We start from the raw sequence: 16101 nt of genomic DNA on the forward strand, positions 1-16101 counted from the left end.
TGTTCTCTTTGTAGAAAAACCTTCACTATAGAAAAACTAATAAGAAAATGATCAGAAGTAAGCAATGAGTAGAAGATTTACAGTTTTATGTACTGTTAAATTAGTGTGGCAGAAATATGTTTTTTTAATTCCACCAGAGTTGCACGGCAGCAGGAAAATTACTATACAAACATAAATCTCACCCCTCACTTTCCCATAATATAACCGAGGAGTCACTTGGGGACTTGACCACTCAGTAAAGTGCTTTAATGGCTGAAAATATAAAGAATAAAATGAGCTTTGTTGTACGAGGACACAGTACTGTACTGCGCTGCAAAGATACTAGCTCCTAATCCTTATCTGAATATAGTGCTTGTAATCCTGAAGCCTTCCAACACTTTCTGATTCGTAGTCCATGGCTGTACATTAAAAATATCTACAGCAGGCATGGGCAACCACTGGCCTTGAAGATATTGTTCCCTATAACTCTCATAGAAAGCTTAAGGGTGCTGGAGTCATCAGAAACTGAAGGGCATTTGAGCCCAACAAGTTCAAGAAATGAGTTGCTTTGGGGTGAGTGAAGGAAGTCCTTGTGCTAATGGCCTAAGCATTTCTAACTAGCTGTTATGTTTTATACTATCTATTTAATAATGACCTAGGGGCCCATTTACTTACTCACGAACCGGCCGAATGCGTCCGATTGCGTTTTTTTCGTAATGATCGGTATTTGGCGATTTTTTCGGAAAATTACCGCGACTTTTTCGTTGCCATCCGAATGTTGCACAAAATCTGGCGATTTTTTCATAGCGTTAAAACTTGCGCGAAAAGTCGCACCTTTTTCGTAGCCATTACGAAAGTTGCGCAAAATTTTGCGATTTTTTTCGTAGCGTTCGGATTCATTCAAGCTTCAGTATGGTGACTTTTCTTGGGCCAGGTTGGAGCTGCAGAGTGCCATTGAGCCCTATGGGAGACTTTCCTTGGGCCGGGTTGGAGCTGCAGAGTGCTATTGAGCCCTATGGGAGGCTTTCCTTGGGCCGGGTTGGAGCTGCAGAGTGCCATTGAGTCCTATGGGAGGCTTTCCTTGGGCCAGGTTGGAACTGCAGAGTGCCATTGAGCCCTATGGGAGACTTTCCTTGCGCCAGGTTGGAGCTGCAGAGTGCCATTGAGCCCTATGGGAGACTTTTCTTGGGCCAGGTTGGAGCTGCAGGGTGCCATTGAGTCCTATGGGAGGCTTCCAAAATCATGCTAAGTCTGAAAGTTTCGCCCGCCGCTTACGAGTGCTCAATACGAAAAAGTTGCGACAAGATACGAGCAAATCGTAATGGCTACGAAAAACTCGCGTTTTTTCGCGAAAATCGTATTGGTAACGAAAAAGTCGCGACAATTTCCGAAAAGTCGTAAAGGCGCCGAAAAAATCGCAAAAAATACGAAAAAGTCGCAAAATGTTCGTTTTCCAATCTGAATTTTTCCAATTCGGATTCGAATTCGTGTCTTAGTAAATCAGCCCCTTAGGGTTACCACCTTTCTTCTGCTTGAAATCCATGCAGGAGCGGTGCAGATGATGCCAGGGTGGGACTATGTCATGGTGATCTGTATCTGTTTCATATAAGGAGAGAACTGTGCTGGGCAGGCAGTTTTCACCCAGACAGCATTTACAAAAACCAGGCTGTCAGGTCAAAACCAGACAGGTGGGAACCCTACTGAACCCTGGAAAAAGATACAGATAGAGGATCTATTATCTAGAAAGCTTGGGATCTTTCCATAATTTGGATCACCATACCTAAAAAAAAATATTTTTACATTAAATAAACCCAATAGGATTGTTTTGCCACCAATATGGAAGCATGCCGTTTAGTTACTATCAGTACTGCTTTATTATTACAGAGGGAAATCATTTTGAAAAATGTGAAATATTTTATTACTCTGTGGCAGACGGCCTTTCTGTAATTGTGAGCTTTCTGGATAACGAGTTTCCAGTCTAGGGATCCCATACCTGCATTGTATTTTGTCAAATATTTCCAGCTAATTTCAAAAGACTATCGCTGGCCACAAACGCTGACGTTTCAGATACCAGTGAATTCATTGTTCTCTGCATAATCGCTGAATCTTCCCGGCTTGACTTTGCAAAAAGTGTTTAAAAAAGAACTTTTCAGAGCTACAAAGAAAAGAGATGCAGCAACTGCCACATAGCTCAAAGGAACAGCTGCCTTCCCCGAGCGAACAGCCTCTCTCTCTTTGCAGCTTAATAGATTAACTTGCCTTGTAAAATGTTTAATGTGCATGCTCCAGTGAAAGAGCCTACAAGGAAAGCAAACTAATGTTCTAACCAACTGTTCCCACTACAGGCCTCTGCTGCTTGCAAGCTCTGCCTAATTGCTGCCTACATATAAATAATTTACTAAGCAAGTCACTATTATCAAAGGTAGGCAGGGATATATTTACGCACTACCTCACATTTGGCTACATGTGATTTTATATGGGCCTGTACTGTATGTGGCATTTTGCTGATATGTTTGCTCTAAAATTATGGACAGAGTCAGGATAATAATGATATACAGGTATTGGATCCCTTATCCGGAAACCCATTATCCAGAAAGCTACATCCACTTGTTTTAATGCAAAGGACTGGACAGCACCAGTACAGGTATAGGACCCGTTATCCAGAATGCTCGGGACCAAGGGTATTCCGGATAAGGGGTCTTTCCGTAATTTGGATCTCCATACCTTAAGTCTACTAAAAAATCAATAAAAAATTAATTAAACCCAAAAGGACTGTTCTGCCCCCAATCAGGATATTATATATCTTAGTTGGGATCAATTACAAGGTACTGTTTTATTATTACAGAGAAAAAGGAAATCAGTTTTAAAATTCGAAAATATTTGATTAAAATGGAGTCTATGGGAGACAGGCTTTCCGTAATTTGGAGCTTTCTGGATAATGGGTTTCCGGATAAGGGATCCCATACCTGTACTCGTGTTTTTTAGCACCCAAAATGTTTTCAAGCTAAAGATACAGATAAGGGATTCCTCATCTGGACACCTGTAATCCAGAAAGTTCCAATATACAGGAAGGCCATCTGCCACAGACTCCATTTTAATCTAATAATTAAAATGTTTCCTTTTTCTCTGTAATAATAAAACAGTACCTGTACTTGATCCCAAGAAAGATATAATTAATTCTTAATGAAGGCAAAACAATCCTACTGGGTTTAATTAATGTTTAAATGATTTTTTAGCAGACTTATGGTATGGAGATCCTAATTACGGAAAAATCCCTTACCCAGAAAACCCCAGGCCCTGAGCATTCTGGATAACAGCTGATAAAAATGTCAAAGCAGTGGTGCAGCAAGCGCTAATGAGCCAATCAGATAAGGCAGGCCTATCGAGTGTCTTTTAGCGTGACGGTCATGATCTTCAAGTGCCCTGTGCAGGTAATCTCACAGTTTCCAGGTCCCTGACGATAGCAACATAATAGCTGAAAGGTGACTTTTTAACATGAGTAAAACGTTTTTTCCAAGACCTGATGATTTCACTCAATAATACCCTATATGAGGCATTGGTATCAGGCACTTTTTATGATGGTGACAGCACAGCCTGAGACTTGAATTAACACTTGCACTGCCCCCAGGCTCCCCTTGTGTTCTCAGCCCACACAGCACTAAGCACTGCAGCACATTTAGTCCTCTGAGGGCCTAAACAGTATTTCCAAATATCCCCCATATTCATGGTATTGATGAGCACAGTAATGGGGTTCTGCTCTGTGTAAAACACTGGCACTGCTTGGGCAATGACAACTTGCCGGTTTGCTGTTATCATCTGTTATAGTTCTGCCATAGGGAATATCTACCTAATATTAGTTAATATAATGATGAATATATCACTGCCGCATCCCCTGCTACAGCAAATGCAAAGAAAGGTTCCTGTGCTAATTTACTGAGCATGTGCTTCGGATAATATACAATAGTCAAACAAACTCCTACAATATCTAAACATTTTGAGAACATCTGAGCCTTTTCCCTTAATAATTGTATGTATTAGGTATTTGGTACTCTCCTAAAGGGAAAGGAACACAACCAATATACAGGTATGGGACCTGTTATCCAGAATGCTTGGGACCCGGGGTTTTCTGGATAAGGGTCTTTCCATAATTCGGATCTCCTACCTTAAGTCTACTAAAAAATTGATTTAAACAGTAATTAAACCCAGTAGGATTGTTTTGGCTCCAATAAAGATTCATTATATCTTAGTTGGGATCAAATACAAGGTACTGTTTTATTATTACAGAGAAAAAGGAAAACTTTTTTAAAAATGTGAATTATTTGACTACAATGGAGTCTATGGGGATGGCCTTTCCGTAATTCGGAACTTTCTGGATAATGGGTTTCCGGATAAGGGGGGGTCTGATACCTGTATATAATTTTTGCAAAAAAAGATCCTTGGCTCCACGCCATATGCCACCTGTAGGCAGTGCATTTATATTAGCAGCTTGTCACCCTGCCACTTTAAGTCAGTAGGTACTACCCATTAGTCAGTAGGCACTACCCATTAGAGCACATGCGGAGTGGCTGAGGGTCTCCCAAATAACTGCTCTGGTAACTTCTGGAGCATTACGGTACCTCCCTTAAAGAAAACGTTCCAGCTGGATTTTTAAACAGCATTCTCCCAAGAATGGTAAGGGATTAAGGTCAGGACAAATGCTTTGCAAAAACAATAATAACATATTGGTGGCTTTCTTCCCCTTTAAATATTTTTCAACCATTTCTGTTGTATCCAGTGACACCCAGCATAAAAAATGAGAGGGAGCTGCATCTATCTTGCAATGAGCTATTTTCTACGTACCCTTCCACCTACATATGGCTATCACAATGGTGAATCATACTCTGCATTCCAACCAAATTTATATATAGAAGAGGGCAGTGTTCGAATATTCAGCTTGACAGGGATCACAAATAAGAGTCCCACTGCCCCCTCCATGTTAAACAACACAACTGTTTCCCTAATTGCTGCCCAATATCCACCCATGTATGTAAGACTGGACACTGCTCCCTTCCCATTTCAGCAGTCATTTGGTTCTGTGACCTGTAGTTCAAAAACATCTGCATTTTTCTGTTCTGTCCTGTTCTGTAGCTGTTGATGAGATGATGGGACATTTCAACAAAAGGAAGGTCACAGGCTGCCCATCCCTGTCTTACATAAATAAACACTGGACCTACATGGTCAGCCCTATTCTAGGCCTCGATTACACTGAAGGCATTGTGTATCAGTGACTGTATGGATCAGTACAGAATGGGACATGTACTCTTGAATAACAGAGGCACAAAGAACAGAACCAGAAAAGGGAAAGGTTTCATGAGATGATTTGGCTCACTTGGACTGCACATTAGCTACCTGATTTATAACTTGCCTTGTACCTTAGCCTCCCCTGTGAGCCAGGGACCTGCAATCCCCCATCCCAAATCCCCCCCAAATTGGCACATCTACTCAGAAAAATAATTTAAAAATATTTTATTTCAAACATATATCATAAACCATGTGATTGTTTTACAATCTCCTCATAAAAGCTCAGATCCTGACCCAGAGTGAAGTGCGGGAACAGAAAAGTTAACCTTTTGTGTTCCACATTAAAAGGCATATAAAACAATCCAGCCATTTAAGCAAACAGTTATGTATGAAACACTTGTGCTGCCTAAACACCAAGTAACACTCTCTGTGTGTTGCTTCCCTGCTGCTATACTGATATGAATACAGGCAAATAACTCTCCATGCTGCCACATTGCCCTGCGCTCCCCAAGGTGAATAAAGACAATCTAGCCTGCATTGTATTCCCCAATGCTCTAGGGACCTGCAGTTATTACAGTACATGGCTCACTGTCATGTCAGATTGCTTATTTACAGATCACTCAGCTGGTAAATAAGGTGCAAAAAATTACATTGCTCCTAGACCACAAATGTTATCTTTGGAACTGATTTATTTTGCGTTAATACTCACCCCTTGTGTTTGCAAAAAATCACTTTATACACAAGTCATCTATAGCAGAATAGTACAAGGCACAGTGACTGAGTATATTGAACATCTTGTAATCTGTATTCTCCAAAAACCTGATGGCCAAGAGAATTGATTTATACCAGATCACAGGCATTCTGTTTACCAGTAAAATTAGGAGACCAAGGCTCCATGCACACTAATCCTGACATTAGTCTGTAGTGTAAATTAGATCATTATAGCAAGACTAATATTAATCTATTTTCACAGAGTATGAGACCCAATGTAATCCAGTCTGGCCAGTTAAGACAAGGTACTGTGACCATGGACGGTCACCCACTAGAATTAAATACTGAGATCCGACTACAATACAACTGTATTGCGGATTACTATACAGATCTGAGCAGTTGAATTGGAGTAAAACTGGTTTAACTGATACAGAAACTAATATATTCAGCACAGGTGCCAAAGCCTGGCATTAGCAGACTAAAAGGTATGTACACTGTGACTAAGGCTGCATTCATTTTCTATTTGGGTTTTGATGTCCTTTAGTATAAGCAGAACACAAATTGAAATGAACGCTTCTGTAGCCCTGAAGGAATCAGCCACCCATAAGCCAAGGTTATGTATTGTGTATGTACATATACATATATTTAGCAACATCAAGGCATAATCAAAAGGCTATGAATAACAAATGTTTATACATTTTACATAATGTGACTTTTCCAGATACCATTTCCCTGCTAATAAATAGCAACCGTCATGGTTCAAATGACAGATGCAGTTATGTAAGGTACCCTGTGCAATGTTACCTACTATATATCTAGTGAAAATATAAAGAAAAATAAAATAAATATAAACCCAACTTCTAAAATATATATTTCCCCTCTTCTCTGCCCACTGTGGTCTCACTAGCAAGTAAATCAGTCAGAATAACCCGGCTAAGGAGCAGCTATTTATTGCATCTAGCATCACACATCAGCTCCATGCCAGTGCTGTGCCATATATTGCCCAGTCAGGCCAAGCTTCAGGGCTGGTCCTTCATTTCTTCAATATGTGCTACCTTCTGATCAAACAAATTCTTACACTGATAATACTTTATTTCTTTACTATTACTTTATTATTAATTACTTATTTTTTTATTTATGTATTATTTAGAATAATTTTACCTGCAGCGCTCATGTTTGGTAATGAATCTGTCCTACTTACCCTATCAACCCCATAGCAATTTCAGCAACAAATTGGAAGATTAATATGCAACTGGCTTGAAAGGAAAATTAGAATTTATAATGCAAATTAAAATCTCACCTCAAAAAGTATCTAAGGCTGGGAGAGAGAAGCAAAAATAATAAGCAACAAACTCAGAATCATAAACATAACTTTCCCTTTAATATTACATTTTTTTATGGGAAAAACTATGGCAAACAATATGCCCAAACAACCAAAAGACTGACCGGCAAATGCTATCAGACTGGCGCATCCCAAATCACCCATGGTACTCTACCTGCATTCTGCAATGTTTCGATGTTCTGAGGCCTTGTAGCAAGCTCTGCAACTGTCTGGACAAATTGGGTCCTGGCCCGCTGATACTGCTCAAAAACTGCAAAAAAAAACAAATGAATATGTAAAATGATGTTAAATTAGAGCCAATGCTGAACATGTAATTGTATTAATTACACCATTTAAATAACTTTTATAATATCTTTATTGACCCAAAGTGAAATCAAGCTAACCCTACTCTAAAGCAGGTATCTCTAGTGATTCTCTGATGCTGGCTTTTTTACTGAGATGATGAGAGCTGCAGTGGTTACTACACATCCCTTTCTTCATTTAAACAAATGGTTGTGTTGTATCGGAAACTGAGCTTAAAATACAGACATTCCCATACTGTGTGACTGACCCTCACATACCACAATATGAAAGGGGGGGGTAGAGACTAAATAAGTTGGTCTGAATGAAGTGTGAGCCTGTGATAAAGAAGATACAGAAGTCTTTATCTAGATAAAATATATTGGTGCATTTGGGTTATTCAAACAGATTCAGTTCATTGAGCTTTTGTTGTCTGACAAAAACTGCTGAGAGACTCACAGAAAGAAGATGGGAATGGAAAGGGTTACTATATATAGGAGGGGGCAGAAAAAAGCAAGAGATGTGTGCCTGCCGGAATGTAAAGCCATGTTTATATACCCAGCATTACGTCACCATTAAGCTATACTAAATAATGCCATATATTTATTTGCCAAATATGACAGTTGCAGTGTTTATGTACAACTGTGCGGTATGTCACATAGGCTGTGGCTTCTCCTTACTGGATTTTAGAAAGAAACAAATGCAGATGTAATAAATTCATATTATTTAAACGTGTAATTATTTATTGCTTTTATCTATGTTACCACATTACATTACACAGATGCTCTTAGCGCAGTAGAACCATGCTTATAGAAATGAGTAGTTTAGATAAACAACTGTTTCCTCTACTTGGATATTAAAAATAAGCTCAGAGTCCCTTGGGGGGGGGCACAATATTTAAAGTGAAAAAGATACATATAATCTTCCATGCTTGACTTCCTTAGACAGTGGAGGGCCCATGAACAGGAGACCAAGTGCAGGGGTCCTAGTGACCATAGAGCCACCTCTTTATGCCCCCAGGTGCTTGGCAGAAGTGAATGCAGGAGGGGCAGAGCATGGGCAGCCCCTGGCATAGCCACAGATTTTGTATCATTCAAGCCTAATTTTTCTTCTTGATTAGATTTTTTGTGCTTAAAAAATGGAATTGGAAAACTCGAATGTCTGGTATTTATTAAATGCAAAACATTTTTTGAGTTTTTCGAGCTCGTAAACTCGATAAATTAGAGATATTCAAGTTTTTTATTCGAATGAGTTTTCCTTAAATAAGCTACCATTTGGTTTCAGAAAAACAAACTCGCATTCACAAACTCAAAAAATAATATATAAGCCCAACACTGTCTGCTTATGGCAGGCCTTAAATAATAGATCCCTATAGGGCATATATAACAGCAGAGTATTTTTTTTATAAAATTAATTAAATGTAGAAAGTAACCAGCAAAGATTACTATTAACGATTTGGCCACAAATCTCTGAAACAGATTATAAAGGATCTACAAAAATAACATTTGGATTTATGCCACAAAAGCCTGTGTGATGTTTAGTAGACTTTATCCAGTAAGAAAATAAAAATATCCACAGCCTTTCTTTAATGTATATTTAGTGACAGAGAAGCTATCTAAAAAGAAGAGTTGTGATGTATTAAATCTGGGTGCTGCTGCGCATGTATGTATCATGATGAAATATTCAGCAGAACATGTCGGGTTTGGTGATTCTGTCCCCCCCTAGCATCTAGGCTTTAGTTAAAATTCTGATCATAGCATTTATATAAGAGAAGAAGGAGGTAGGTGCTGCTTTTTCTGCCCCTTTGTTGCTAATAAACTCACGTTGTGATGTATCAACATGGCAAAGTATTTTTGCCCCCCATCTTCAAACCTTGACTTGTTTACAACACATGTGAAGGCAGGATCTTCTGTTTGAACAGACTGATCATTGGAGTAAGGAGAGTCCACGCAATGCCTCACAATGACGAGCGCTAGTAGATATAGGGGGACAGACAGAGAATGTGGAATACTCATCAGGACCAGCACCCTTTTCCCCCAGGCCCCCCAAGGCTTGTTGCTGTATGGCTAGGAATCCTAGGGCCAACTTTAGGTTGTAACCAGTGGTGTATCTACAGAAGGGACAGAACCAGTCACCATGGTGGACCTACGCCATATGCAATTTTGTGCAAGAGAGAGGCCCACGGATATTTTTTTTTTTTGCAAAGACACCTGGACCCCCAGGTTACACCACTGGTTGCAACATCTACTAAGCTTGAAGAAGATCGCCATGCAAAAGCTGTTTTTGGATAGCAAAAGAAAATATAATTTCATAATTACAATGACTAATTTTCAGTGGTTTTTTTCTAAATAGTTATTTCTAAATGTAATTGCTGTTGAAAGCACTACTCGTTTATCCCTCTCTGTTCTCTGGCTGTAACTCCTGAAACAATGTAGCAGAAGTTAGTTTTCCCCCAGGTCTGTTTATTAAGCAGCTTCTGCTACATTGTTTCAGGAGTCAGGACCAAGCAGTACAGAGAATATAAACTGGCACAGTCCAGGCATATGCAAAAGAACTGAACACCCTAAGTTATTTAGCTCAGTTATATAAACATTTCTAACATAAATACACTAATGTCAACCCCGGGACCTGGGTATAATTATTTTGTTTGTTCTGTGTTTTTGGTGATACAACTGGCCAAACTTCTATGCCCAGCCCTCTCAGGGGGATCATTATCCTTAATCAGTCTTGGATTCCCCCCCCCCAAAAAAATTTTTACTGAGACATTGGGGAGCCTTTTTTTTCAATGTAAAACCTCTCATTTGCTCTATATAAATGTGTTGGTAGAGGGTAAATATTTCCATCAATAGATCAATGGATGCTTTTATGTGTTTGTTTAACAAACATTTTACAAAAAGTGTATGAAGAGTAGCTTGTTGCTGTGTTTAAAGGGAAATCCGATCAACAGAAATATTGTACTATATTGTACAACTGGTCAATGATCACTAAATGCTTACATATTGAGACACAGGATCTGTGAGCTCCTGTATGTGTTACTGTAGCACTTATGTGGTTATGTGGTGGTTGATGGTGAGTCTGTGGACAGTAAGGGAGCTGAAAGCATGGCAGGGCTGTGTGCGCTGCACCGGCTGTGTGTGCCTTGGAGGCTGAATATCTGTGGACAGCTGTGGTAATACGAAACTGTGGTTGCCCTAATGTTTGTGGATTGGCTGTGTATGTGTGTGTTAACATAACAGTGTAAGTGAGATTATTCAGTGGAACGGTTTATGCATTATTATTTATGCTGGCATCCATACAGACCCTTAGTTATTTAATGGCTCTGACTCCTCGCAGTAATTCTAACAGGCCTGGGTAGCTAAACATACGGAGTGCTAAAATTGTGATTTCATCCCAAAAGCATTAAATAGACCAGATCCCTAAAAAGAAGAAAGCCAACTCTGGCACAGCCAAATAATGTTGTGTTCTTGTGATTGTTTTTATACTCCATGAATCTATGTGTGTATTTGTGTTCATACAGCAGCCCTGACTTTAATAGCCTATTAGAAAGACTGAATCTAGTATATATGATATATGGTGCAGAGGACACAGATTAGTTAGCCAGTAGCTCTGCTCTGCTAGTGGCTGGCCTACAGAAGGTCACTGATAACATCCTAGGAGTGCCCCCTAGCTACTGGACACTGCACTGAGCACTTATGAACCTGTGCTCCATTAACTGCACAGCCACTTCCAGGAGAGGTCACTTCTCTGCATTCCTGTAAATGTGTGCATTGTGCCACCTGGGTCAAAAAGAATGATTATTCCTTATTTAAATGGTATTTAGTGGAGCTCACAATCTAAGATACCAATCATATTCACACACTATAGCCAACTGTATCAGGAGACAATTCTGTATGTGTTTGGAGTGTGGGAGGAAACCAAGCAGACACAGAGAGAACATAACAAACCCCTTGCAGATGGTGCCCCAGCGCCATAAGGTAGAAGTAATAACCACTGTACCACCGTGCTATTCAGAATTCAGAGCAGGCTCTTGATTTTCATAAATGAATTGCCCTTGAGGTTCAGTATATCAGGGTATTTTCTGACCCTGCTTGAGTGCTTCCATGTAGCAGACCAGGTAGAGAAAACTAAATCAGATTACCTGTAATAATGTGGAGATCAGAGGCCAAATCTCCCATATATAAAATTCTGAAAATATATTAACAAAGCATCCCTAAAACAGGTTATTTTATCTATAAATATTAAACTTTTACATTAATATTGGCCTGAGTGGTTCCTTGCAAGTGCCTATCTGTATTTTTGCATTTTGACATGCCAACAGGTTGCCAGGTAGAGTGAAGCTAGGATAGGAATCATGGAGCACTTTACTGGGATCACTTGTGGGTAACTGACTAGCATGGAAATTTCTCCTGCTGAACTTCTCCTTTAGGACCTTTCTACTTCATATAAAGAACAGACCCCATAGAAGCACTTTGAAGACACAAACCTCTAGTTAACTTACAACTCACAAACCCAAACTTATTAATATGGCAGGCCCAAATCAGCCATAACTGTCTCTCTCTGCTACAGCTACCAAAGCACCTAGAACAGAAAATCACTCTAAAGGGCAGGGAATAATAAGATGCTCTTCCCTCCCACTATTTATCTAGGACCATAATTATGGCTAAGGTTGATTTTCAACACTCACGGTGCTACAAAGGATGACTTGTGAAAGGGGGTGTGGCAGTTGGACTTTTGGTGGCCCTTCCAGGGAGCACATTATAGATTCTGTTTACTATGGTGGCTTTCTCATTAGTGAAGTTGGAACTGAATAACAATTTATCACCAAATAAACAAGGCAAACTTAACCTGAAAATGAACTTTTTCTGTGTTTCAGATAAAACTAACTCCTCAGTTGGCCATTTTTAAAAGGACTACTGAGAGGGGAATAATAAAGATTAACTTGATTATTTCAGAAACAGCACAGATTTTTTACTGACAGTATTTAGGAAGTTCCTTATTATTTATTCCCATATATAACATTTTCATCTTCATGACAGATCCCCTTTAACGATATTTTTTTTAAAGCTATGCTATTTTATTCTCCCTCTCTCCAAATTGAACCTTTCAATGCTACATGGTGCTTCACGGATAGCTGTAAGAGCCACATACATCTGTATTACAGAGCATATCCTATTGAAATAATACATATTTTCAGTTTCTAGTCATTTTCTATGGTTTAATGTTTTATAATATTAACCATTTAAAAGTTTATTTTCCTCCCTTCCATCTAAGTCCTCTAGGTTAGGTTACCAACCATCTAAACCAGTGGTTCTCAACCTTATAAATGCCGCAACCCTTTAATACATTTCCTCAAGTTGTGGTGACCCCCAACAATAAAATGATTCCTAAGACCATTGGAATATGTGTATCCTTATAACATTTGCTCTGTAAAAACCTTAAGTAAAGTTTGCAGAGCATGCTCAGTAGAGGGAATGTAGTCAGGAATGTAGTCAGCTCTCCTCCAGCCAAGACTCTGATTCCCACAATGCATTGCATGTTCTGTGATTAACAGACCTATAAAGATCCAAAAATACCTTATGTGCAGTGCATTGTGGAACTAGCAGTTCAGGAGACATGATTTTTTATATATTGTTTGTGCTGAAAAGGCAAAACAACAAAGGACAGACAGAAACTTTCAACTGTCACTTGCAATTTGCAGAAAAACTTTGAAATCATCAAAAATAACTGGCAAATTGCTCAGAATAACATTTTCTTTTATTATGCAAAAGGATTTAATCCTTTAGGTAGACTTTCCTAGAAAAATGGCAAAAAAACTCCTAGAAAACAGAATGCAATTAAAAAAAAAATCATTATTTGGGGTTTGCAATTTGGAAGCTAAGGGTGATATTTAGCAAAAATTGAGTATTCAAGAGAAAACAAAAACGCGAATATTCACGAACGAGTATTTTCTGAAACCATGAATAGCTGTGATTTATTAAAGAAAAAAATGTGGAAAAATTGGTAAAAAAAACCTTGGTGAGTAAAAGCTGGCGAGTGTCTGTAGCAATCAGCAGGAATTGTCCTAAGCACTTTATTATCTCCCCAGTTTATTAAAACATTCAAGATTTTCAGTCTCATTGAGGTGGGGTTTTTTGCCTTCCTCTGGATCAACTAGCAGTTAGGCAGGTTATATATAGGCATTATGGTTGAGCGTGATGGACGCACGTCTTTTTTCAACCTAACTTACTATGAATCAAACAATGTGATTCTTGCTGGTGTACAAAACGTGCAAGGTTGGTGCCTATGAGTATTTTGGTTTGGTCAATGAAAAGCCAAGGACAGAGATGTCTAAGAAGAGGGGGGCCCTGGCAATGCAACAGCAATGGGACCAGCACTGGGGGGGTTTTATTACAAGTCCCAGAATCCCATGTACAGCTGGAGGGCTGCAGGTAATAATAATAAGGATATTACAAGTCCCTCAGGAGTTCCAGGGCTACATAAAGACAAAAAGCCACATGATTTTATACAGATGAAAGACTTCCAAAGTGACTTCTACTATCATATATTATATATTCCAACAGGGAGTGCATTGTTTTTTCATACACACAAGTTTCATTGAGTCATGTGGCACAAATGACATCACTATCCAATGATTATAACTGATGACATCACTTAACACCGTTTATAAGGATATCATTTACAGGATATTCATGGTTCCTATGTATTATAGTACAAATATAACTTCCCAAAAGTTTGGGGACCCTAAATCTACAAACTTTACTCTAGTCAGAAAGTACATTTAAAAACATGCATGCAGCAAGGCTATTTAGGTGCAATTTATGAGCCCCAGGCACCAATTAGAAGAAGCAGCGGGAAACATATAGCTATGGCACCGAAAGGCAGCGTTGAATCAATATAAGAATTATAAGAAAAACACTTTTAAAAAGTAAGTTACCCTGAAGAACCTGGCGCTGGCTCATGTCTCTGTCTGTGTTGGATCACTAGGACTATCGGTACAGTAACTGCGCTCGGCCCCCAGTATTGCTTGGTATCCAGGATGCTTCGCAGTTTGCGCCTAACAGTGTACGCGTCTCCCTGGCAACACAGGCGGAAAGGGCCGCACCAACGCTCGCCATTGGAGGGGGGGCTGGAGACGCGTGTTGGAGGGCTTGTTTTGACAACGCCGCTCTCCTGCCTCATTTCTCTGTCCCCCATCTTGCCCTGAACAGATGGTACGTTCCGAAGCTATAGTGCCAGGAGGGAGGGGCTGCGTGACGGTTGCTATGGTGACCAAAGGGCAGGTTGAAGCGGCTCCTTGGCAGTGACAGAGAGCCTGTGACGTGCCGGGTTAGGCCACAATTCTTCTATTCGCGGCGCTTCCTCAACAGCCTGCTGGGAAATGTAGTTAAAAGCTTTCTGGGGAGCAGCAAATAGATTATTCCTGCTTTATAGTGTTACCAGTGCATATTTAGAGGTGTTTAGATACATACAGTTTATTGGTGTCATTAGAATACTGTTTGTCGCTCCAGCAGTTGCAGTACTACAATTCCCAGCACTCACTGAGGCGGGGGATTCCACCAATGAGAAGTTATACAATATCAAAGAGTATAGAGCCCTGAATAGAACACAGTGTGCGTGTGTATGTGTGTCTGTGTGTATGTGTGTGTGTCTGTGTGTGCGTGTGTGTATGTGTGTCTGTGTGTGTCTGTGTGTGTGTGTATGTGTGTCTGTGTGTGTGTGTGTATGTGTGTGTGTGTGTGTGTGTGTGTGTCTGTGTGTGTGCGTGTGTGTGTGTCTGCGTGTGTGTCTGTGTGTGTGTCTGTGTGTGTGTGCGTGTGTGTCTGTGTGTGTATGTGTGTCTGTGTGTGTGTGTGTCTGTGTGTGTGTGTGTCTGCGTGTGTGTGTGTCTGCGTGTGTGTGTGTGTGTGTGTGTGCTACTGTACAAAGCATGATCGCCCAACCCTCTACCCTGATAGCACCCCTACTCACCCCATCCTCACTTCTTTCATGTAGAATTCGAATAAAAGCTCCCCCATTGCACACCAGGCTATCCCCCAAACAGTGTGTATTTGATTGATCCATAGTATATAATCATCATCGTATTCATTTATACAGCTGTAAAACAATTAAACAAACCAAAAGAATTTGGTACTGGGCCCTTCAATCATATATTTATATACAGTTATAGCACACATGGCACAGATGATTAGAGAAAAAAATCATTTTAAAAGGGTATATCAATTCAACAGTTTTCCTTATTGCTTACAATATTAAATTGTATTGGAAATTATATTTGTCTGCAACAATTGTGTGCATCAGGCTGTTGTGAATATGGGATTGATAGAAAAGTTAAAGCTTTGAACCACTTTGTATACTTTGAGCTTTGTATACCACTTAAAATCTGCTGCTATGTAAATACTGTTATCCATAATATATATTTATATACACATATAAACACAGCACTGAACTCAACAGGAACCATCAAAATATAGTTAATTTATACCTATATATTTGTCAAACAGGGGCCTAAA

General features: G+C 39.6%; 1 protein-coding gene across 1 annotated transcript in view; it reads right to left on the reverse strand.

The window, feature by feature from the left end:
* Positions 1 to 14573, reverse strand: part of spag6 (sperm associated antigen 6) — a 77261-nt gene extending 62688 nt beyond the window's left edge. The window contains exons 1-2 of the mRNA NM_001015976.2: positions 14526 to 14573; positions 7467 to 7562 (exon numbers count right to left, since the gene is read on the reverse strand). Of these exons, the coding sequence (NP_001015976.1) occupies positions 7467 to 7562; positions 14526 to 14550 (121 nt within the window). The 5' untranslated portion in view covers positions 14551 to 14573. The remainder of the gene's footprint in view (positions 1 to 7466; positions 7563 to 14525) is intronic.
* Positions 14574 to 16101: the final 1528 nt, after the last annotated feature.

This window comes from Xenopus tropicalis, chromosome 6 (genome assembly GCF_000004195.4).
Source record: "Xenopus tropicalis strain Nigerian chromosome 6, UCB_Xtro_10.0, whole genome shotgun sequence".
In the NCBI taxonomy this organism is placed as follows: domain Eukaryota; kingdom Metazoa; phylum Chordata; class Amphibia; order Anura; family Pipidae; genus Xenopus; species Xenopus tropicalis.